Source organism: Anser cygnoides, chromosome 20 (assembly GCF_040182565.1).
Source record: "Anser cygnoides isolate HZ-2024a breed goose chromosome 20, Taihu_goose_T2T_genome, whole genome shotgun sequence".
NCBI lineage: Eukaryota > Metazoa > Chordata > Aves > Anseriformes > Anatidae > Anser > Anser cygnoides.
The window spans coordinates 8,841,825-8,865,148 of NC_089892.1; the positions used below are offsets into that span (position 1 = coordinate 8,841,825).

Below are 23,324 nucleotides of genomic sequence, written 5' to 3' on the forward strand. Positions count from 1 at the left end.
ATCCCGCTCCTCTCAGCTCCCAGCCAGTAAAGAGTCAACATCTCCTTCCTATGAAAACATGAGCTCCCCTGCTCCTGAGCCATACACCAGAAAACACACTGACAGGGACTCTGGAGGATCCTGTTTCTCAGGATGGGGTTGCATTTCCACAGTAGAACTGAAATATCTTTGATTACAACAGAAGCAAGGTCAACGGTGCTTTGAAGCGTCTTATTTTTGCACGGCACGCGTATTATCTAACTTGATTACGGTCCGGACCTTAACTCCTTCGTTCACAAGTAGGGATGCATTCAAAGGCTCGTTGGGGGAAAGCGCGCAACCTCTCATGATTAATACCATGTGCACACGCGTGTATTTATAAGAGGGATGTACTGTGCTGTGTGGTAGGTACGCACATCCAAGGAGTGTTTGTCCAAGAACTATGTGGCCCGGGGAGGGACCCAAGTACGCACGAGCTGAGAGCTGCCGCCGCTGGAGCCGCACCGCAGGAGCCGCACAAACGAAGCCCAGCCCAGCTCCGAAAACGCTGCTGAGCTTTTGCGTAACACAGATCAATGGGTCAGACTTCTCGTTTCCCAACAGCTTTCCCTGACAAATGCCAGAACAGATATCAGTGAAGTCAAACAGGGCAGCAATAACATCACTGCCAACCAGCGTGAAAATTGGCAGAGCCTGGCACCGAGGACTGCCTATCATCAGAGACAGGGCATGGCCCGGCGCAATGACGAACCCACTTAACAGCACTGTAAAATTAGCCATTTATGAAAACAAATTGAATACTGCAGCAGAGGGTGACGTAAGGAGAGTTGGCTCCAGACAGAAACAGAAACTCCTGTAGCCTGGATTAGCAGAAGAGCTCCTTTCTATCAGGGCTCAGGCGCAGGAGCTGATAACAACTCAGGTCCTACATGAGATTTTTAGCAGACGGGCAGGCTTCCCCCACAGGCACGCATGGGGCTCCTACACAACTCGCAGTGACTACTTGCACGCCAGTCGGGATCGAAGAGCAGCAGGCAGCAGAGGCAGAGGGTGGGGGGCAGAAGGCAGATGAGGGTACAAGAAGGGCTCTGGCAATGAGGTGTCCTCCAGTCGGTCCTGCCCTCCCTGCCAGATCTACAGTCCCACCACTTCCCACTTTGCAGAAGTTGGGGAGAAACTCACTCCTGGCAACGTCAGCACACGGATCCGCTCCCTGCCTGCCCGCAGCACCCAGAAGGGCTCTGGGTGTCGGCGGGGTCCTACAGATGCGGCGTCAACAGCAGAACAGGGCTCCTGCGTCTGTCACATCCCAAAACAGTGAAAATGAGAAAGCCAAGCGTTTTGGCAGCCAGAACCCTTGATTTCCTCATTGAGGGAAGCGTAATCTCTCCCTAAGCTTGCTGCAGGTCTGGGAGGCTGTGGTGTGCGGAGGATACTCCGAGTGAGTTCCTCTTGGACCTCTTCCAGGTGTTTACACACAGAGCCAAACCTGGCTCCTCTTCAAGAGTGTGTGCGAGGGGGGAAGGGGGAGTTTAAAAATAAAATAAAAATCACAAAGTCCTCCCAAGCTGAGCTGCAAGCTCAACAGTGCTAAACTGGGGCATTTATTTTCATTTTTCACAGTGGAATGTTATTTCCATGCATAAAATGGGTCAAGTGTTTTACACAGGCAACAAACCAACCTCCCCCTTCCAATTAAAGTATTTTACTACAAATGATCTTTGTGTGTGTTTGTCCAAGGCTCCTATTGTATGAATTACAGATACTTGCACCTAAGACGGACACGGGGTCCTAGGTGCTGGGTTAAACACAAACACACGGACCACGTTGTGCCACCGGCGAGATCTGTGCAAACCCCAATTCTGCCTGCCCTAAGTTGAAAGGGAAGCACTTTGAGCCCTGGGGTTTAAGTTAAGATTGGGAAACAGAAGAGTGGAGCATGAGAAAGCCAGGGGAAATAATGCAAGTAATAAACTATTTCTCCTATGAAATTGCTCGCCTGTCTGTCCTACTACAAGCAAAGGGGAGCAGCCCTTGCCCGGCACCTCCTGCCCACCCCGCAGCCACACACGCTGCGTCCCCCTCCCCACCAGCGAGCCGAGCAGCTGGGACTGGGGAAAGTTAAGGAACCGCGCTGCCGAGTTCATCTCCCTTTCTGTTTTCCCCAGGACAAAGCAACTTTGCCGAGAGGCGACAGTCGTGCAGGTTGGGGACAGGGCAGAGGAGACGGAGGAGATCGCAGGGGGACGGTGGCAGGGCAGCGAGCGGGGCTGGTGGCCACGGTACCCGCGGCACAAGCATCCGCCGCCTTCTCGTAGGAAGTGACTCCGGTTAAAGGGAAAGGGGAAATCCTCCCTGTCTCTTTAAGGCATCCTAGGACATGGAAACTTCGTACTTTCAGGGAATCTCCTTGCCAAAAGAACTGTAAAACATGTCTTCCTCCCCCCCACCCCACCCCTGCCCGCTCCTCTTTCTGACTTGTTTTCCTTTTTTTTTTTTTTTAAGAGCATTTCCATTTTCTATGACTTCCTTCAGAGCAAAGATGGATGTGGCGACATTTATAAGGGTTTGTAACCCTCCGAAAAGTATCCAATTTCACGACAACTTCGCTGCACTTTATCACTAAAGCGGGGAGAGGGAGGGAGGCAGCGGGAGGGAGGGGGAGAGGGAGCGACCGCACGGGAAAAGGACCCAAATTCATGATGGGCTCATAAAATTTAAATAAGAAAAGTGCAATATCCCTCATTATTGTTCAGCTCAGACAGCTTAGACTGGTAGCTGCTTTTAGTACTAAATGGTTTTATAGGGCTATTTGACCTTACAATCATTTGTGTTACACTTGCCGTTTCTAAGGGGAGACAAAAATACTCGACATCCTCTAGCTGCAGCGCTAGTCCCAGCCCCAGCTGAGTGTCGAGGGGTTGGGAACTTTATAAACTCATTTGATTCATTTGAGGTTTCACAATAGCCAAAAGTTCCTTTATAGCTTTTTGGAAACCACATGCTAACATAGCATCTAAAAAGGTAACAGTGAAAGTACGCTAAAGAGCTAATAAAACTAAGGAAATCGTAGAGGGACCTTCCACATGCATTTCTTTGCAGCCACACACCAGACATACATTTCTTTTCATACACGCATACAAGCTACTTTTAAAAGCTCTACTTACAGTTTTCTGACCTGCAAATGAGTTAAAAACCTACCGTAAGAGCTCTCTCCCCTGTCTGCATCTCAATCCAGACAGACAGAAATACAGAAACTACCCAGGATACTGCCATTTCCCTATGCAAAAGTTTACATAACTTTTTCTGCGAGCATATACTTTCAGCCAGTTTGCCGAGCTCCACTATTCCCCCGAATATATATATAATAAACACAGCCGTGCATGTTTACACATGCACTCCCGTACGCACGTATGTTGCAAGGCACACGCACATTTAAATGCACACACACATACACTACACACACGCACGCCTACAGCTGGCTGCTCTGCCGGCTCCCGGAACGTAAAAGGGATGCTGCAGCCCCAGGCACGACGAACTACCTACCTGCAATGACAGCCGGAGATCTCTGTCCTCCTTCAGCTTTCAGCCACACTTGCAAAGTGATGGCATCTCGGGGCAGCTCAATATCTGCCTTCAGCCGCAGCTGATCACCTTGTCCACTGAAATAGAGCGCCCTGCTCGGGGTAAGGGACTCCTCTTCGTCCTTTACCTCCCGCTGTTGCCTCCTGCGGGGGACATGCCCAGGCTCCAGCCCAGCAGTGGAGCGCCTTCCTCGGGCTAACCTGGTGGCACAGGTGCCCGGGGCAGTGTAGAGGAGCTGGCGGCTGTGCCTGGTGTCCCTTCTTGCCCTGCGGGAGCGCTCGTCCATCCCACATTCGGGTCCACTGGCTAGGGCTGTACAGAGAAGCGCAAGAGGCAGCAGCAAACTCCAGAGCTGCATTTCCAATCTTCCCCCCCCTTCTCCCCTGCAAATCCTCCCGATCTGCCAGCTTTGGGCTCCTCCTTGCCTTGACTTTCTTCTCTTGTTCACCCTTCTTGGTATTTGCTCTTTTTATAACCCTTCTCAGTTGCTTTTTCTTTTCTTTTTTTCTTTTTCTTTCTTTCTTTTTCCTGCTTATAGATTTTTTTTTCCTTAAAACAAATAAAAATAAAATAAATCAAAACTCCTTCTTGGTTGAAATGTATTTCTCTGTTCTTCCTCCTCTATCTGTCTTCTTCTCCTCTATTCCTCCACAGCTGGAATTCCTCTCTCTCTTCTTTTCTCTGCTGGATTTTCTTCCCTTTATTTTTTTTCTTCTTAAAAAAAACACACACACACACTCACACACACACAAAACAAAACAAAAAAACAAAACAACCCCCCCAGCTTTCTCCAAGACTCAGACCCACTGATTTCCCTCCCCCCAAAAGATGCTCTAATCTATTTATTTTTTTGGCCTCCTTTATAACATAAGCCACAACCCCCTCCTTCCCCCCAACCTCCCCCCCTCCCTTCTTCTCCACAAAATGAAAGAAAAGAGAAAAAGCCCCTCAGAAGATGAGTAAACAAGAATATGCTAATCTACTCTAGGGTGCTCCACCTTCCCAATTGAATGATTCCCATTAAAACTGCAGGGATCATGACTAATCAATCAGCTTGAAGGAGCAGATAGCTCCAGAGGTTCAAACACTTTTGCTGTTTTCTTTTTTCCCCCTTCTTCTCTCCTCTTCCTCTTTCCCCCTATCACTTTCCCCTCTCTTATTTATTTTTTTAAAGAAGACGATCAAGATGAATGGATCAATGTGATAAAAATCCTGCACCCCCCTTTTTGCAATCTCCCCAGCTTTCTTTCTCAGTCCAGTCCAAAACACACATTCCTATTTTTTTTTTCTTGGCAAAAGAGAAAGCTATTTCTCCTCTCAGACTCCCCGTTGCACTTTGCTGGTAAACCTTATGCTCCTCTGCAGCACATAAAGAGTCTTGAAACTTGAGTCTCAGATATTTTTTTAATTGCTTTCTTTCTTTCTTTCTTTCTTTTTCACTCTCTCTCTCTTTTCCTAATTCTTTCTTTTCCTCTTATTATTTTCTTAAAGTTATGCAATCAGCCAGGCTCCCCCTTTTGTGGTCCCCCTCAGTGCAGTTGTGTGCAGCTAATCCAAATGTTGCATCAAAAGGTCCCCATCGAATCATCAGGAGCTAAAAGGAGAGAAGCTTTTTGAAGAGCATTTGCCTTCCAGAAGCTGTAGCAACAGAGCAGGATTTGGCTTTTGAGTGCTCCCAAAGACTCCTGTTTTTTTTGAAATAATAAAAAAAAAAATTATTAATTTTATTGGTGGATTGAGTCAAAAAATCCTCTCTCAATATTGCTAATTTTTCAGTCTAAAGAATTCAGCTCCCCTGGTTTCCTTGGCTTAGTTGTAGCCACAGGTAAGATTCTGGCTGCTTGCTGGTTTGTAGATCTCTGTTTCTGAGCTGGGACGTTTCTTTTTTTTCTCCTTTCTTTTTTTTTTTTTTTTAATATTTTTTTTCACTCTTGAAAGATCTCAAAAGCTCCCCCTGATGGCAACAAAAAGGATTTTTCTAAGTACTTAATAAGTGGAAATGACTTAGCAGTAGCACAGCCTGAATCTACTGGCCACAATTCCATTCAGAAGAAGTGCAGCAGAACCGAGCGAAGTTGCAGTCTCAAACCCAGGAATTCACGTCACCCTCTTCCTCCACCTCAAACCTGACGACGGCCACACCACCTTACCTTCCTGCAGGCTTCGAACAGAACTCGCTCAAGAGTTTTCCTGGGACTGTAACCTTACTGCTTTTGCAGATTACCCTGTTAGGATGAGCTTATTATGGCTACTTACACTTCAAATATACATGATAAAATTAATGAAAGCAAATAGTGAAACGAGAAAGAATTGTTGCATACTCGCAAGGCTTCTGGGAGAGGGCTTTTCAGCTCCTTACTAATTTGCAAACACTCAGGAATGTACAATTTGGCATCTGATTTTCAGAGATGTTGCACATATCCACAAAGCCCCACAGAAGTCAACAAGAAGCGCAGCTGATCAGCCCCACAGACCTTCCCTCCACAACAGCTCGACTTGCAATAAAGATACACAACACTGGTAACATCTGCAAAGTTTGGAATACAAGACCTCAAAGCAATTAAGCCTCTCAACAATCAAGAGGAAATTGTTAGGTAGCAAACAAACTACACCACGGCATAAACTCCCATAAATGTCCTGAAGATCTCAGAGGGATGCAAAAAAGCCACTTATACATGCGTGCCTGCTCAGCAGAAACAGTTTAAGATCAGAGTCTGTGTATTCCACTTTGCTATTATAATTTAACACGTAGAGGATACTGCAAATCAAATGAAAAATCACAAAGTCGAAGTGAACGGGCTCAACTTCAAATAAGAGCTAAACCAGGAAGAGTCTTGATGCCCAGGACACTGCTTGCTCCAGCTGAAAACTCCCCCGACATCGATGGGAACTCTGCCCATGCCTGGAAGAGCAGGCTCTCTAGCTTAAATAACACAGCTTCCAGTTTTTCCAGTGGAAAAAGTTAATTCTGCAAAATCCAGATTTTCTTAGGGGCATTATGATTTGGCTGCAATCATCAAAGAAAACAATTGAAACATTTCAATTCGATGGCACTGCAGCATTTCATTTTGAACATATTTGACCTTATACTCTTAAAATAGCAATGGCAAAAGCAAGTGCTTCACTGTTACCAAAACACAACACGTCAATGCCATGGGTTATAATTCCATTAACAAACTCAAAGAGTATTCCAGCTACAGAGGAAAGGACCAAATCTTGACTTTCAGTATTTACAGTAGACAGAAGAAAGTACGAAAAGATGAGATTTACCTCTCGAGCACAAATTACACGTTCAATCAGTTTTACTTCCAATACTTTGCAAAAGCATAAAGGAAATGTGGTGCCTAAATTCTTGAGTCCTGCACGATAAAGAACAGAGAGTGGAAGAGTGATGTGATTTTCGGAATAGGGAGTAAATCTGGGATTCCTTAAGTCCATGGGTCAGATCTAACTTCCCTGACAACAGATGAAATTCTACCCTGCACAGATGGACATTTATTTTCTGCTTAAGCCAGTACTTAAGTGATGTACGGGCCTTCTGGCAGGGGGGTTTCTACCCAAGGAGAATAATCCTCCTGTTGAACTCGAGTGGAGTATTCTCCTAAGTAAAGGGAGCAGGATATTGTCCTGCATATAGATATTTTCACTAGAAAAAGAAAAAAAGCACCAAACCCTAGATACATGTATAGAGACAAGAATTAAAATAGATATTTATGATATTATGCCAAAAAAATAGCATTGAGCTACATGCTGCATGCAGTCATTATAAGTAGAAATACTCAGCAGGAATCTTAGCTGAAGCTGCCAATAACTCCCAGGTTCAAGACTAGAGCTGAGTGAATAAATCATAACAAATAATGGTTTTGTCAAATTTTGACTTTTTTTTCCCTCCTATTTGCAAGCAGCCTGCAAAACCTCTCAAATATGTTTGAAATTATATGCCCATTTCTCCCTCATATTTAGTCTTTCTCCAAGGCCAATTAGCACACGATTTGCTGTAATGTACACATTTTCACATTTGTTCTGTGGTAATTAGGCGAGGAAGTCACACAGCATTATTTTTGGCTCCCTGGGGGTCATGTTTAATCACTCATGATATAGTAAAATTACTAATTCTACATACGATGGGAGATTCCACAGTTTGCAATCCTTTTCTTAAGAAACGGTGTTGGATCTTCAAATTACTCACGCGAAGGTCAATTAAAAACAACGTTTCTTGAAAGGCAAGCTGAACGGTCTGCCAGTTACGGCTGAATTGAGGCCCTACTATTTTGAGCAAGTATTTGTACATAGTTGTCCTCGCTGTGCACAACTCCATCAATCACAGCAGAGGTTTATATGGTTTTTACCCCTCACCGATATCCCAATCAAGTCTCTCCGAACTTGGCCTGGCTTGACGATGGCTGAAACGCAATCCAACAGCGGCTCTGTTCAGAATCAGACAGGGCCCAGACACCAGATTTTAATGCAACGTGTTGGATTCAGGGAATATTTTATGCAATCAACAATGGTATGATAGGAATCACGCTGCCTCCACAGAATAGCGAGGAATGAAACCCAAAGAGCCGAGAACGGCTTCAAAGCAACAGGGATTTAGGCATTCCGGGTTGTGGATCCCGTAAAACCCAACACCTCGTTGGAGACAGAGCCACACACTTGGTGTCCGAAGGGCAAGACAGGAGCTACGTGGAATGTCGCCACAGCCCCTCGTGAGCCCAGGAAAAGGCAGGAACACTAATAACTGAAGAAACAACAATAAAAAAATGCCAAATATGTTCAATCCTGGAAAAGATTTAACAGAAGACCTAATTTGGACTCAGTGTAAATTTGCCAAATTTTTTTAAAATGTTTTCTCTATCTGTTCTTCCTCCTCATATTTTCAAAAGGACAAACAATTAAAAGCCTGTGTGCTGCCTTTATCCTTGCACTCTGTGCTAATGAAAGTCCTGAGTTTCTGGGTGCTTTGCTAACTATCGCCTGCATGTTCATATATGCCTTATAACTATGCTAACTTGAGCAGGAATCAAAACACCAGTACTACATTTCCTTTATTAGTGGGTAAGAGACTCTCCTGCTGCTGCTCTCCCAGTTGTCCCATGTGTGAAATACACACTCTGGTACTTTACGTCAATGAAACAGCCTCATGTCAATTTGAAATATACCATTTAATCCAGAAAAGCTTACTGAACAATTAAGAACTGCAATAAATGACAATCAAGACTAAACACATAATTGATAGCTTTATAAAGGTATCAGTAATTTTATAAAGTAATTTGCAGTCAGTGGCTATAAATTCCTATTTAAACCTGGCATACCACTCTTTTTTGCCCTGCAGAGAGCTGTATTACCTAACAATAGTGATGCCTGTTCGCCTGGAATTCAGTTACTTTATCCTTCAAATTTCCCACATGAAATATCGTATTTCCAGAAAAGTTACATATTCTTTGTATTTTTTTTTTCACCGCATTCTTGAAATACATTCTCGGGGGTTGGGCTCTAATCTCTATCCTACAACATTGTGGTGAGAGCAAAAAGAGATGTTGCTCACCGTAGAGGACGTAAACAACGGGGCAAAACCTTCATCCCCAATTAAACCACGCAAATATTGATTATAGCCGTGGGCCCACCTGAATTTGGACTGCATACCATAATTCTGGGCGTTGGGGACTGGCTGTGTGGATAAAATCCTCGCTCAGGTGTGGCGAGGGAACTGCCAGGACCTCGTCTCGCCTGTCCACGCCGCAGCCCCATGGCCCCACACACACGTTGGGGACACACCGAGCCTCCAGAGCAGCCCCGGTGGGTCTCTGTGGGGTGACTCCAGGATCAGGCCCCTCGCCTCCCGCCCTGCGGGGCCACATCCCGACACGGAGAGGGAGGCCGCTTCCTAACCCAGCAGACTGATGGGGGCAGCAAAATCACAGCCTAAAGGAAGAGATGCTGAGCGGAGGAAGGACCTCCTGGGTCTCAGGAGTGCCCACAGGCCCCTGCCCACCCCTGGGCTCCCCCGTGCACCCTTGGTGGGGCCGAGCTCCCGGCACCCTCCTGGCATCGCCCCTGGATCCAAAGCCCTCCTCCTCTCGCAGGGGTTTAGGAGCCCAAGGAGGACACAAACGCTCTTTGCCTCACCTTCCCCTCTGGGTTCAGGAGGCTGACAGACAGAATGCCTCTTTTAGAAGTCTGTTTGCCCACGGATTTAAGATTCTCAGATGAAGTCGGGATGCTGAAGCCCAGAACTACAGAACACTGTTTTTATCAATTCTCCACTTTTTCCCCAATGAGAAATTTCTGAGGGGCCACGAAGAGGGAATATTTAATGCTACCCTTGAAAAAAAACAGGTAAAACCCAGGAGAGTACCTAAGCTTTTCCAGGTTTTCCAGAATAAGATGTGAGTTCCCAAATCATCTCACTCAAAAGCTATGGATCCTCCACTGCTTCTGGGGCTCGCTCAAATGCTGGTGAAATTCTGGTGAATACCTATTCTGCCTGAAATCCTGCTCATGTCAGCATTTTAATACCATGAGTTTGTATGAGTTACTTGGGGAAACTTGGCTGGGAAGGAAAGGGGAACAAGACAAGCAGCTGACTGCCCACAAAGGGAAAAACTCCCCATGATTTGCAGCTCCTAGCAATTCGCAAATACTGGTAGCTGGTTTTTGAGACCAGACAGAGAACTGCACAGCGCCATTGCTTTATTCACCCTTGAACATTTTCAGCTTGCTCAGGAGAAGAGACCGTTTCACTGAACCAAAGACCTATCAGACAGCGCTGCACAGCCAAAATACTGTAAGATGGGCAAGACGGGGGCTGGCTTCTTACAGCAGGGTCCCCTGCATTTGTAAGCGTGTGGGGCACTAGCAGATATGTCCCACCAAACCGGCACATACCCGCAACACAAAGCACACCGCTGCAGTTGCTGCTCATTAGTCACCGCCCCGTTGGCAAGTCTCAGCCAAGAGGTCAAGGACTGGGCGAGCTGTGGAGCCTAAACTATCCTCTTAGACCTACTGATGTTTTCCCCACATGATAAATAACGTGCATGGGTGCAGCGAGGGATGGGGGGAGGCTGCTTTGGGAAGGCAGACGGGGCCTCTGCTAGCTGGGTACCTGTTCGGAAGATACATGGAGGTCATCAGTCTTCCAGCGCTCCGCTTTGACGTCTTCCTCTAGCCATACATCACTTTTAAAGCATTAAAGAGAGAGAGAGGTCACTTCTAGGTGTCCTGGGGAAGCGGAGGGCGGCTCTCCAGCACCTCGTGCCGGGTGGGCAGGGGCACCAGTGGCTGGGTGGGCCCAGGGGTGCAGACGGGGGCTGTGCCCGCTGCTCCCTCAGCTCCCCCAGTGCGCTGTCGGCACACTGCGGTACTGTATAGAGGAGCCTGAACTGCTGTGACAGCCAGAAGGGAAGCGTGGTGCTGGCACACAAGTACACGTCCCGAGAAACAAGGAGCAGGACTCAGACAGATGGGAATACATGGCCCAGGAATAGTCTAGAAAATCCAAACATATCAAGCCATGTTTTGGTATTCACAGGCATCGTCTACGGGAAAGTTTAACATATCTAAATGTTTTTCCTAAACTAAATTTCTGCTCCAATGCCAGTACTAACAGGATTGACAAGAGAAACCTGTCATGTCTTGCTATTGAAAAAGATAATCAAGCAAGCGATAAACAAATTGATCAGGAGAAAGACACCGTGCGTCATTCTGCAATGAGACAGCCAAAAGACAGAATTCAGAGGAAAAACTTCTCTCTGCAGTTGAGAGCAATTCACAGCAAAATGGGATTTCCCCTCCCTGCTTTCATTTGAATGGCATTTGAAAAACACAGCTGCGAAGTGCCATGCACACAAGGTATGGAGCCAAGCAGGGAGCCCTCCTTGCAGCCTTCAGTCCTGTCTTCACAGCATGCGGTGCCCAAAGTCAAGCCTTCAACTCAAATGCTCCCAAACCTTAAGAGGCATCTGTCCTGTCCCGCCTTGGGCCCTCGAGGTAACCTGTAAATCGGCGGTCAGAGGCAAGCTTCTGCCCCAACCTGACCCAGGAGGCTACAGCAACGCGAACGTGACGCATGCGGCATCCGAGCCCCCCCTCTGCCAGCATTATACCCAAGCCCTGAGCACGGAGCAAGGCGACCATCCACCTGCCTGGGAGATAATAACCAGTCCTTTCTAACTGTGCTTAGCTCCAAACTTTGCAATGCTGCACCACTTTGTCACCCCCCTGCACCTGAACCAAGCCCTCAAGAGTCTTCTGCAGCTTCCTCACCATACATCCGGCTGCCTCATCTTCCTGTGCCCCCCCAGTGCTCTGCCACCAAAATCCACAAATATTAATCGATCTGTCAAAAGAAAGTTCAGCCAAGGATGTATTAAATCAAAACATTCCAGTCATACCTCCCAGGCTTCTCAGTGCAACCGAGATTCCTCAAATACGGTTTAAAAAAAAAAAAAGAAAAAAGAAAAAACAAGACAAAACAAAACCAAGAAGGAAAGAGCAGAAAGGGTGGAAATAGAAACCAGACAGATGAAAAGCAGAAGGAAAAAGAAAACCAACAACAAAACACAAATAAGTTGGAGGACAGCCCTCACTAAAAGCTGCAGTATTTTTTTGTTGTTGTTAAGAATTTGGCATAGGTGGCTTTCTGTGATATGTCACTGCATGACATAAATACAATATAGCAAGCATTATAGGAAACGATTGCCATATGTGAGGGTGGTGGCAGCCTGTGCTTTCCCCGCCACCCCCTATTGCTTTTGTCTGCACTAAAACTGCGTTTAAACTAGTGAAATCCATCTCTATCTGTCTTAATGTATAAATACATTTTCGGCCAAGACCCACCACTGGCTACAGTTGTATGGCAACTCTCAATCGAAATGTCTAAGCAAGGTTTTGACTTCATCGTGAGTTCATTGTTAATGCATTTAACAGGATTTTCAAAAATTCTCTTTGCTCTTTGAGGTGATACCCGGTTCTCCAGTGATAGGTAGCAGACCCCGCCGCTGCAGGGCTGCTTGCTAGTGAGTGTCAAACCCTGTTTTCCCACTAGCACAGAAAACAGAAAACATCGTATGGACAGCTATAAAAGCTGCAGAGAAGTGGATCTGAGGAAAGCATAACCTGGTTTGTACTGGAGGATATTTCACGTGTCCTCCTCTTAGGACTGCTTGCTGTTGCATGAGGACATCAGCGTACAGAACGGACACGCTATAGGGACCGGGCTCTTGTGACCCACAGCAGTGGCAGCTCAGATACGCTGCCTAGGCAGGTAGCTCTACCTACGAGTATGTGAATGACCTGGTTAAGAATCTCAAGAAAATAGAAAATTCCTCAGGAGGCAAAAACTAGAATTGAAATATCAAAATTTATCCTGTAGCGAAAAATAGCCTCCTTTCATTCTTTTGCTACCAGTGCTTTAAAAAAGAACGAGGAAAAAGAAAAGTGTATCAAATGGAAACCCAAATAATACATGAAAACATTCTCCAAAACTAAATAGGCATAGAATCACAAAGCCCTGTATAAATTCAATAATATTCATAGAAAACATTTAAACCTACAGACTTAAACTTAATTTTCTAGAGTACATTTCTATAGTGCAATACAAATCTCATTAAATTCCATAGTTCATGATATTTATACAAAAAGGTACCCGCTGCTATTAAATGCTATATGACCCACCCAGAAAGGTTAGTAACTCTTTCTGGGTTACAAAAAAAAGTTTAGACTGATTTTAATTTGATCAGACTTGTTTTCAGAATAGTGCACTGAATAGTTACTAAGAAAAATAGGGCGGCTTTTTGTCCACAAATGAAATCAACTTTGTTAGGAGTATTCACAATATTTCAGCCCTAAAATATCATATGCTCCAAAACAGTGCATGCTTTGTGCCAAATAATGTCTTGCCAGGTTTTAATAGGAAATGATGTATGTGGAGTCTACAGCAATTACTTCATGGGGAATGTGGGCAGTTCTCCTGCTAAAGGTGCGGGGTTGGTGAGTCCCGTTGTACAGGTTTCGGGGCAAACCCAACAAAATCAAGAACTATATGGGTATATTGGTGCCTACTTCTAAAATTATTTCAGTCCAAGCAAAGGATTTAAATAAGGGTTGATAGTCAACTGTTTTCCAACCTTGTTGAGCACGACCAAGGCTGTTAAATTGATCTGATATTCTGAAAGCCTTCTGTGATGTGATCTGTTGGAAGTCATCATGAGTCTGCACTCCTCAAAACCTTACCTAGAAAACTCCCGGGAGGTAGCAGAGGGACCAGGACAGTGGTGAAGCACACAGAACTTTTGCTGACATTTGTCACACAAGGTGAAGCCTTTGGTGTTAGTATCTTTTGCCAACACTAAAGTCACCAAGACTGCCATCAGAAAAATGCAGTTGAAAACTGAGAAAGATTATCAGGCTCAATAAGCAGTACTTTAAACCACATCCTACATTGGGTTTTTGTTTCCTTGTTCCACTAACTTGTTCCACTAACTTTTAATAAGGATGATTTTAACAATGGCACGAAATTAAGAGAGAGAGGGAAGAAGAAAAAATGCACAACTGTTTGTTTAGATTGGGCCACTTTGTGAATTTTTCTCTTAATTTTGTGCAAAGATTGGCTTTAAGAAGAAACACATTTCTGGAATTGGGAACCTACAGCATGGTACTGTGTTCAGGACACCATGCCAAAGTGTCTCTTTAATTATTTTTTAGATGAATTTTCCTTGTTCTCAGCTAATGGGTAACAGATCATGTCACAAAAATATTCCACATCCCTATTTATCCAGCAGAAGAGAACTTTCTCTAAAAGTTTTCAAGGGGCTTAAAGCATACAGTTAGAGAGTTTTCAGAACCAACACCTGTGGGCTGTAGGCATCTAGTTCAGGCTCACCAGAGCCACATTCAGCCAATGACTTCCAGCTTCAGCTGCAATTTAAGGCTAAATTCAGGGTATTCATAAGGCAACAGACCTGTTTGCCTTTCTCTGTTCCCTCACTGCCTCCATATCCGGGGCATAAAACCCTAACAGAGCTCCTGGAAGTACATGTCCAGCTTCAACAGCCCTTTAAAAGGTACAGAATAAACCTGCTCGGGCAATCAAGGTGTTCTTGATCCTTAAGACTACTGAGTGCATAAGAATTAGCTGATACTCCTGAGTCATCGTCATGCAGAAGATCTACAAGAACCCCCAACACAATCCACTCTCAGCTCTGAAGGGCATTGAGGTCCCTGGCAGGAGTCACAGTGGGAAGCTGGCAGAGGAACCCAGCTCTCGAAGCTCTCGGCTCCCCCAGGTTCAGCCTGGTGCTTCAGGAACCACTGCCAGAGCAGCACGTGAGCAAGGGAGAAGGACAGAACCAGTACAAGGGGCTGACCACTGCCCCAGGCAGCCCGGATCCTGGGGACGGGATGGGATCCCCTCCCTGCAGGGAATCGCACTTTTCTCGAACACGAGTCCTTCCCAAAAGGGCTGCTGAAGCCAGCCTGCTTTTTGTTCTCAGTAATCACTTTACCAATATTTCAAAGGCATTATGTAACTGAAACGGTGTAAAGTTATTGCTACCGACATTGTCAATAAATCATTAACATTTCTTAACAGGAACAGCACAACTGTTCATGTCACGGCTGTCTCATTCACTTTCAAATCAAAGCTTTCAAATTAAATATTCATTTAATATTAAAATATTAATGCAGTCCCACTGTTTCTGTAACAAATATTAATTTCTTATGGCATTTCCAGGCAAATGCATATATTATAAACTTCATCTCCCACAGGAAGGCCCTCAGCCTTCCCCTTCCCTCTCTCAGCATTATCCTGATCCCAGGCCAGGAAGGGACTTTGAGAGAATGAGGAGGGGCTGCCTGAGGAAGGGGAAGCAAGGTGGATAATTTCACCTAAAGTGTACCCCATTCCTCCCCTCCCACACAGCCTCCCCGCCCTTAGATCAGGATATCGAAGGCTGCCATTATATCTCCCGCCTACAGGATGAGTCATTCATACATTCAGCAATTCCTGTTGGAAAAAAACAGTGAATGCCTCTGTCACCAGAGCCCATTACAGAAATTAAACTTTGCAAATCATCAGGGAGGGGCAAGATTCAAAGCCTTTCAGGGCGCACGCCTGCTCTCCCAGGCCTCCGTAGAGGCAGAACTGAGCTGACCATCAGCTTTTCCAGCCCCAATGCCTACGGCAGGCAGCACGCACGTACCCAGTAGGAAGCAGGTCAGAGGAACCGAGCACTTCTCTCTTCTTTTCCCCCCAGTGGCTGGTTCACCTGAGGCAAAAAGGCACCGACGGCAGTCGGCAGTGGCTCTCCCATTGCTGTACCACAGGCCGACTCCTGAGGGCTGCCCGAAGAGCTCCCCTCATCCATCCACCTCCGGCTCCTGCCGGCTGTCCCCGCGTGCTGTGGGGCTCCCTGGGCCGCAGAGGGCCTGGAGCACTGTGAGGAAAGCCTCAGGCTTCCAAGGCCTTCACTCTAGGGGAAGCTGAGATCCCGAGCAAAAGCTAAGATTACTCACTGAGAAACGGCCATGCTATATCTCCATTCAGAGCAGCTAATTTTCTACACAGTTTACTATAATTACTTCTGGTGCTTGTAGTTTCCTTATCCCTCCTCCCGGGACCATTAAGTCTAAGTTACTCTTGTACGGAGTGTGGAATAAAAGCTCCTCAGCCTTCAGGCTCTTTGGTATTTTCTCTCACTATTTCCTTCTCCAGTTATGAGGCATCTTTTTTTGTTTTTGTTTTTACAAAGTACTTCATCTGCATAAAATTCATTCACATGCACTGTTCAGGGGAGGGGAAATCGTTCCTCGTCTCAATTTGCCAAGGGCTCCAGACCTCTCTTTCTCCACGTATCAGCCCATGAGCTCTTTGGGACGGGATTAGCATTGACAACAAGCTTCTAACAGGAGTGGACACAGGTTTCAACAGAAACACTCTGGCAATGGACATCATCAGTTGTTTCAGATTGGTAGTTGGACACATTTCCCCCTCAGTAAGAGGGGCAGGAGGTGCTTCCCTGGAGGTACCACGTCTCCTCATGCCCTTCTCACCCCGGGTGTTCATGGCCTGAGTGCTCAATGGGCTGCTGTCTCCGTTAATTCCGAAGACTAGAGGGCAGAGAGCTTAGGTTAAAATCTGTTAGCGCAAATGGGATCTCACCTTTCTTCATGACTTGCTGTCAGAGGGCAAGATGCAGGAGCCATTTAATCACCTACAGATTAAAATCATGGAGGACTTTGACAGGGCTAACCTCTTACCACTGGCAGAGGAGTTTGGATGTGTGGCCTGCCTGAGGTGGAGCTAGGCTGTTCATGCTTAGCAATCTTTCTTTCAGTGCCAATCCCATACAGAGACAATATTTTTCTGAAAAGCCTGCTCTTGTGCAGAAACCGGTTTCCCATAGGTGGGCTATGAACCCCTGGCTACTCACCAGCATGCCTGATGACCCCAGTGTTGGAATCGGGTTTCCTGGAAGTCCCAGAAATCTGGTGCCAGGGTACAACCATCATCAGAACCATGGGGACCCACTGATTCGGTCAGGCAAAAACCTCAGTCACCCGCCACCCCTCCTCTCACAGCCTCATCATTCCCCCTCCCCTCTCAGCAGCCATCTCGTGCTAAACCTCTCTTGCCCAAAACTTGTTCCTTTGCTTCTAGCCCCAAATGTAATATTCACCTCCCCTCTTCTTTCCCCATCTGTAATTGCATCCTTCTCCTCTCTTACTGTCCAACTCCTTCACGTTCATTTTCTTTCTCCCATTACTCTCACTTTCCATTCTCTCCCCTCATCCTTCCCACGTCTAAATAGTACCTGTCCTTCTTTATCTACCACTTCATCCTTTCTCCTTCTAAAGAAGCATCCGGCTCCTGGAAGCATTCATTGCCTATTTTACCTCCTCTCTGTAAAATACTTCCTGAAAAAAAAAAAGACGCTACATAAAAATAAACTATATTCATTTTTGAAAGTCCCCGTGCCCATTAAGCCACTGCACTCAGCTGAGTTTTTTTTGCAGCATAAAGCCTCCTGCAGTCCCATTATAGTTGACTAAGAATAAAACATGGTTTGAAAATAATCCCAACAAGTCTACCATTGCTGATTTCCTCCTGTGCTTCTTAACCCATTACAAAAATCAACGTATTAGAAGAAGCACTCCACCCCCAGGTTTTAAAGACAGCGCCCAAAGGGGAAAGGGGAAGGGAAGGCATATGGGACAGATCCTGCTGATCCCACCAAGCTGCTCCCAGCCCTTAAGCAATGCAGAGAGCAGATGCAGTGCTGCCAGCTGCTCACCTTGCCCTGTGCCACAGCACCCAGCTGCACATTCGCTGCTGCTGAGGACACCTTTGAGCGACAGTGGTCAACCAGAGATTAGGGAGGGTGTACCCGGGCCTCCAGAAGGGACACAAGAAACCGAAACAGAAGAAGTACAGGAGCAGCCTCAGTAGCAGACAGCAGTGATGGAATGGGCCCCGGGCCTGGCAACAGGAGCACGTGGCCAAAGGCCCAGCGGGGCCTGGCTCCACGGCCATGCCTTGGGGTGGGTGTGCAGGAGGAAGCAGCACGGACGTGAGGCATGAGTCAGGGCCACAACTCGCTGGGGGCTGTCACCGGCCTCTGACACTGGCATGCAGGAGGACTCCGGCATCAGTGGGAAGGTTTTCTGGGTCCTGGTCAATGAAGCGATTGCCGCGGAGGATATTAGGGTGTTTTCTAGAAAAGGCTGAAGGCAGAAGCTAGGTCTTTGCTCTGGCTTCCCTTCTTCCACACCTCCAAAATGGATCAAAATGGATCCCAAGGTAGAGGAAAAACTCTGAATGTGTAGTCAGTAACTCCCTCTCCCTCATTCTGAACAAGTTATTTTAAAATACTAATAATTGCATTAGGGATGAGCACATTTTCCAGCTATCCAGCTCACTCTCCTTCCCTAATGCTGACACTTCAAATAGGCTGTTATAGAGTCATACCATTACTAGATTAAAAGGATGTCGCAGGCAGCCTCAATTACGGATTCAAGTGATTGCATTAAGTGAAAAAATCTCCTGAAAATATTAACATTACCTAACGTTATTCTCCGCAGTCATAGCATGCTGTACCTGCAGGAAGAAGAATTAGAAAAGCCCTACATCCTGTATCAGGAGGTGGGTAGTGTTGGCCCAAAGTTTGTCTTACCCCTATTTGATGATGCTCAAAAAATTTCATACAAGAGAAACTCGAGATGCCCAGCAAAATCCATAGTAGCACAGACTTGGACCCTTTTCAGCTGATGCATTTCTATTCCTTAAAAAACAAACAAAAAAATTGCCACTAAAACAGCAAGGCCCTAAAGAACTACCAGTAACATAAAAAGTCCATAGGTTCACACTACATCATAGCAGAGAGCCAAGCAGGGCAGGTATAGGGGTATTTAGGTTTTCCCTTATTTTGTCTTTTACCAAAGCTTCTCTTGCTACCCACGCCAGCTCTCAACCTGTCACTATCCTGAGATCAGACCAGGCAAAACTTTTCCCCTACCTTCCCCCAGATGCTCAGCAGATCAGCATGTCATGTCAGTGTCACTGGCTCTGCTCGCATTCTGCAGACAGCTCTGCTGCTTTCAGCATCGGTAATCCTCTCCTCCAGCTATTAAATGTATAGAGGCACTCCTCCCTGTGTTCTGCTATCCAAATTTGGTGCCTACCTAGAAGCCTTTAGGATAATGGGGCACTAATACCACGTCGATTAACAAGAAGCGAAGAGCACTGTCTTTAACCAAAGCTCACTTCTAGGCAAGGCTAACATGTAGCCCCTCTCTGCATAATGTGCACAGTGTACTGTTCCCTACCTTCATTCTCCAGCTTTCTCCAGCCTTTGTTCTCTAGTTCTCTCCACTTTGCTCATTTCATATCAAATTAGGTAAATACTGACATTTTCCTTTGGAGATCACTTATGAACACCAAAAGGTTCAGAAGTTTGTGTTAAGGACTCTTCCAGAAGTTCAGGTGTTTTGCTGCCTCTGCTCTCAGTTTCTCCAAAATTCTTCAACATTCAAAGGAGGACTGGAAACCTTTCCTAGGATTTACCTTTACTTTCTATATCTTGCATACGATGCCATCAGAACAGCCTCTGACACGACACTTTGACACTCCTGGTGCTGTGAAGCCAGGAATCACAGAGGTCTACACAATCTAAAGCTTTCTGAAAAGGTAACTCAGATCTCCTTCAAAACACTGAGCTCACAATGTACATTGAGTTAAGCCAAAGATCTGGGGGAAAATCTGCTTTTCATTTCTCCAAAATTGTGTCACTTAGCCTTAGCCTGCAGCCTGCAAGATGGACAGAATTATATATTCCTATCATTTGTGCTCTGTCTCAGATCAGACAGGCTGAGGATGATGATGCATCCTCAAGAAGCTGCCATGGCAGAGCTATAAGAGTTATTACAGTGACAAGTAGCTACTGCCTGGCCACTACCCAGGAGAAAGTTTGTGCACTGTAAGCTATCTAAAAAACTAAGCAGGATTTTTCTTAAAATTAATCAGGGCTACTGTATTTTATAGCCAGGTAAGTGCCAAATGTATATTTATATCAGAACCTGACACTTCACACAGTATACAAAGTCCTAGGCCCTAAGTCTTTCAAATTTTTACTATTTTAGTTTTTGCCTTATCATGTTTTCTTAAAAAAAAAAAAAAAAAGCCATCTGTTGCAATTATAGCAATGAATTACACCACCACAGATGGAAGAAAATTCATAAGGTTGCAGAGTCAAGATTTCAGTGATTAGGAAATCCCTGAATTATGCTTGATTGTGCAATCAAAATTTGTTCCCCATGTGCACACACACTAACAACAACCTCCTGAACGCTGTGATCACATGCTCTTCTATCACATGTTGCTTACCTCTGCCTCACTCAAGGCACAGATCTTTGCTCCACGAATGAAGTGGGGTGGAGAGAAAACGAAGCTTTATTTTTTGCATGTGAGTACAGCACAGGAGAGAGGTCTCTTCTTCTGCCATGTGTTGGTAGCTCAGGTGCAGGAGCTCCAACACCATGCTATGTGCACAGCTGGAGACAGAATTAGCTGCAAATGTAGCAACAGCAAAATGCACATCAGCAGTACTGGAGTGAGGCCCCCACTATCAACAAATGTCAAGTCTTTTTCTGTGGAAGTTTGAGAGTTTCACGTTGGAACAGCTGTGAGTTTGTTTGTTTTGTGTTTTTGGCTTTTCTTTTTTTTTTTTTTAATGGGCAATACAACATGATTTCCTCCCAATTTGTTCCTGGAAAGAGAAGACTAGCTTGGCTCAAATGTTTTAAGAGATGAACCAGCAGGGAAAATTTCAGCCTGAATGAGTAACTGAAAAAAAAAAAAAAAAAAGGAAAGTCAAGGTTTTATGTAAAAAGCATTAGAAAACTGTAACCTTGGCTGTTACTTCTCATATGGCCTAGATGCAGAAGTAGCTACACCTGAGGGCGTTCCTTTTTAGGTAGGTCTGGGGTTTACTTTGTTTGTTTTTAAGCCCTAAGTGAAATGCTGGCTAATCACATTTTCTCTTGTAGCTATACAAAATTAAGCAAACAGTTTTGGCCAAAAGAGATGGAAAAAAACAGAAAACAAAGCTTTTGAGAGTCTGAACGTTTCAGTTCCAACTTTTCAAAATGATGGGATTCAGTTTTTCACTCCACGTGAAGCTTGGAGACCAATTTTATCTCCATTTACTTTTAAAGCACTGAGCACCTACATTCAATGCTTTATTTTGAGCTGCACAAAAATTGTTGTCTAATCTGAAGCCCTCCACTTCTCGAGGAGAAGGCACTTCACGAGGTGGTAGTGACAAGAGGCCACGAGACAAATGTCAGCAGAGCTTTTCTGCAGGCTGAAATCTTTTCTGCGCAACATCCGCAGGAGTCTCTTTCCAGGAGTTTTTGGACACAAGCAAGGCAGAGCAAAGTATTTCCAGGGCTCTAGTTATATGACACCGCTGTATAGCTCTGTATGGTTTGGAAGATGCTTTCCAGAGATGTCCTCCTCAAACATGCAATTACTGTTGACTGCATCAACACGTCTGTATTTGGCTAAATGGTTGGTGCAAGGTTCCTTCCTGTGGTTGTTGCACTTCCTAGAATCATTAAGGTTAGAAAAGCCCTCCAAGACCATCTGGTCCAACCATCCCCTACTACCACTAAACCCACTACTACCCACTAAACCATGTCCCTAGGCACCATGTCCAACCTTTCCTTGAACACCCCCGGAGACAACGCCAACCAAAGCCAACCTCCATTTGCAGCGTTCACTTAGTAGGGACAGTTCTCGGCAAGGGTATTTTGGATTTTGGTTCACCTCTGCAAAGCTGACAGAAGACTGGGGAAAGGCATTGTTGAAACTGTTTCTTAAAATCACACAAGTCCATAGAAGCATGGAGGTGTTTTCCTGCTCTTGGAGCAGCACAGGGACCACTTCTTCCGAGGGTAACTTATTGCTCCACAAGTTATTTCAGAAGATGCATTTCTTCACTCTGGGAGGAGGAGATTTCCCAAATTCATTTCCCAGCTCTACCATCTAGTTTCTAACTGGGCCTGTTGAAGGCATTTCTCATGTTGCAGAAGAGAGGTCAGCTCTGGACCAAGGGAGGATGCTCATTCCCTTTGCCACGCAGGAAACACAAGTCAGATTGTGCTATGCTATCAATAAACTCAGTCTATTTTTTCAGGAACAAACTATAAATTTTTCCAGCAAGTGCACTTATTATAAGTTTGTTTGCCAAGTGGAGTGGCGTTGCCTCCCTCCTTGATTACGGATAAGTAAAAGTGTTTTTGTTTTAAATGGGAGAACAAATGGAACAGATTCTCCGGCCATCCAACCCTCACAGGCACCTCTGGTATGAGGTTTATCACTCAGCATAGGTGAGGGGGAGGAAATAACGCTTTTGGAAGCCCCTTGTTACAATATGGGCAGCTGATCATTATACAAGATAATCCACAATGAATTATCTTTGACAATGTTTTACAAAACCGTCACAATGGTATGCAAGTCAGAGAAAAAAGCTTTAGGCCAAATCCCTAGAAAACATAAATTGATTTATACTGGAGGATATGCCCCTTTGTCTCGAGCGTACAGAATTATTCATGCCAAATCACTTCACAGAGAAGTTTGGGCTTTTTTCCTGGTGCTGGGCAAGTTACTTAGAGACACGGCTTTGCTGGGTCCTCAATAAGAACGAGCTCTTGATCAGAGCCAGCCCCCTTCTAGCTCAGTATCCTGCTGCTAACCGCATCCAGGGGGCAAAAGGGAGCGCCTGGGTCAGATGAGCCTTCATCTCTAGGACAGAACTACAACAGAGGAGGCCTGAAGGTAAACCAAAACCCTCGGCTCCTTCATCCCAGGGGGAACGGGAGCAAAGTACCCACGTCGTTATGTGGGTTTCTGTATCGCTAGTCCAGAGGTAACTGATTTCACAGTTCCCTAAGAACTGTTGGCCATGCATCCATTTCTACCTGCCATCTCTCCTAGGTCAGTGCTAAAAGCACGTGCACATGTGAAATGCAGAGCTACGGGCAAGCCCTTCTGGGATTTTAGATGAAATACCTGTACTTCACTGGCAGAGTTGAAAGCAAGCATTACCTGTTTCTCTCATCTGGGACTGTAAGAAACATTCAGAGTGGGATTCCTTATCTACTAAAGTTTCTGAAGCTGGCCTGAAGGACACAGGCTCTGTTTCCTTGAAATAGCATGCAGCGTATTACATCAGGCTTGTGTCTGTCCCAAGCTGAACTAC

General features: G+C 45.5%; 1 protein-coding gene across 2 annotated transcripts in view; it reads right to left on the bottom strand.

Annotated features, from left to right (window-relative positions):
- Positions 1 to 23,324, bottom strand: part of PAPPA (pappalysin 1) — a 362,370-nt gene that overhangs the window by 179,657 nt on the left and 159,389 nt on the right. Inside the window, exon 1 of one of the 2 annotated variants that reach the window (XM_013182852.3) lies at positions 3,526 to 4,403. The exons of the other annotated variant lie outside the window; for it this stretch is intronic. Within the exon in view, the coding sequence (XP_013038306.2) occupies positions 3,526 to 3,922 (397 nt within the window). The 5' untranslated portion in view covers positions 3,923 to 4,403. Of the gene's footprint in view, positions 1 to 3,525; positions 4,404 to 23,324 lie in introns of those variants that run through there. 2 annotated transcript variants of the gene reach the window in all.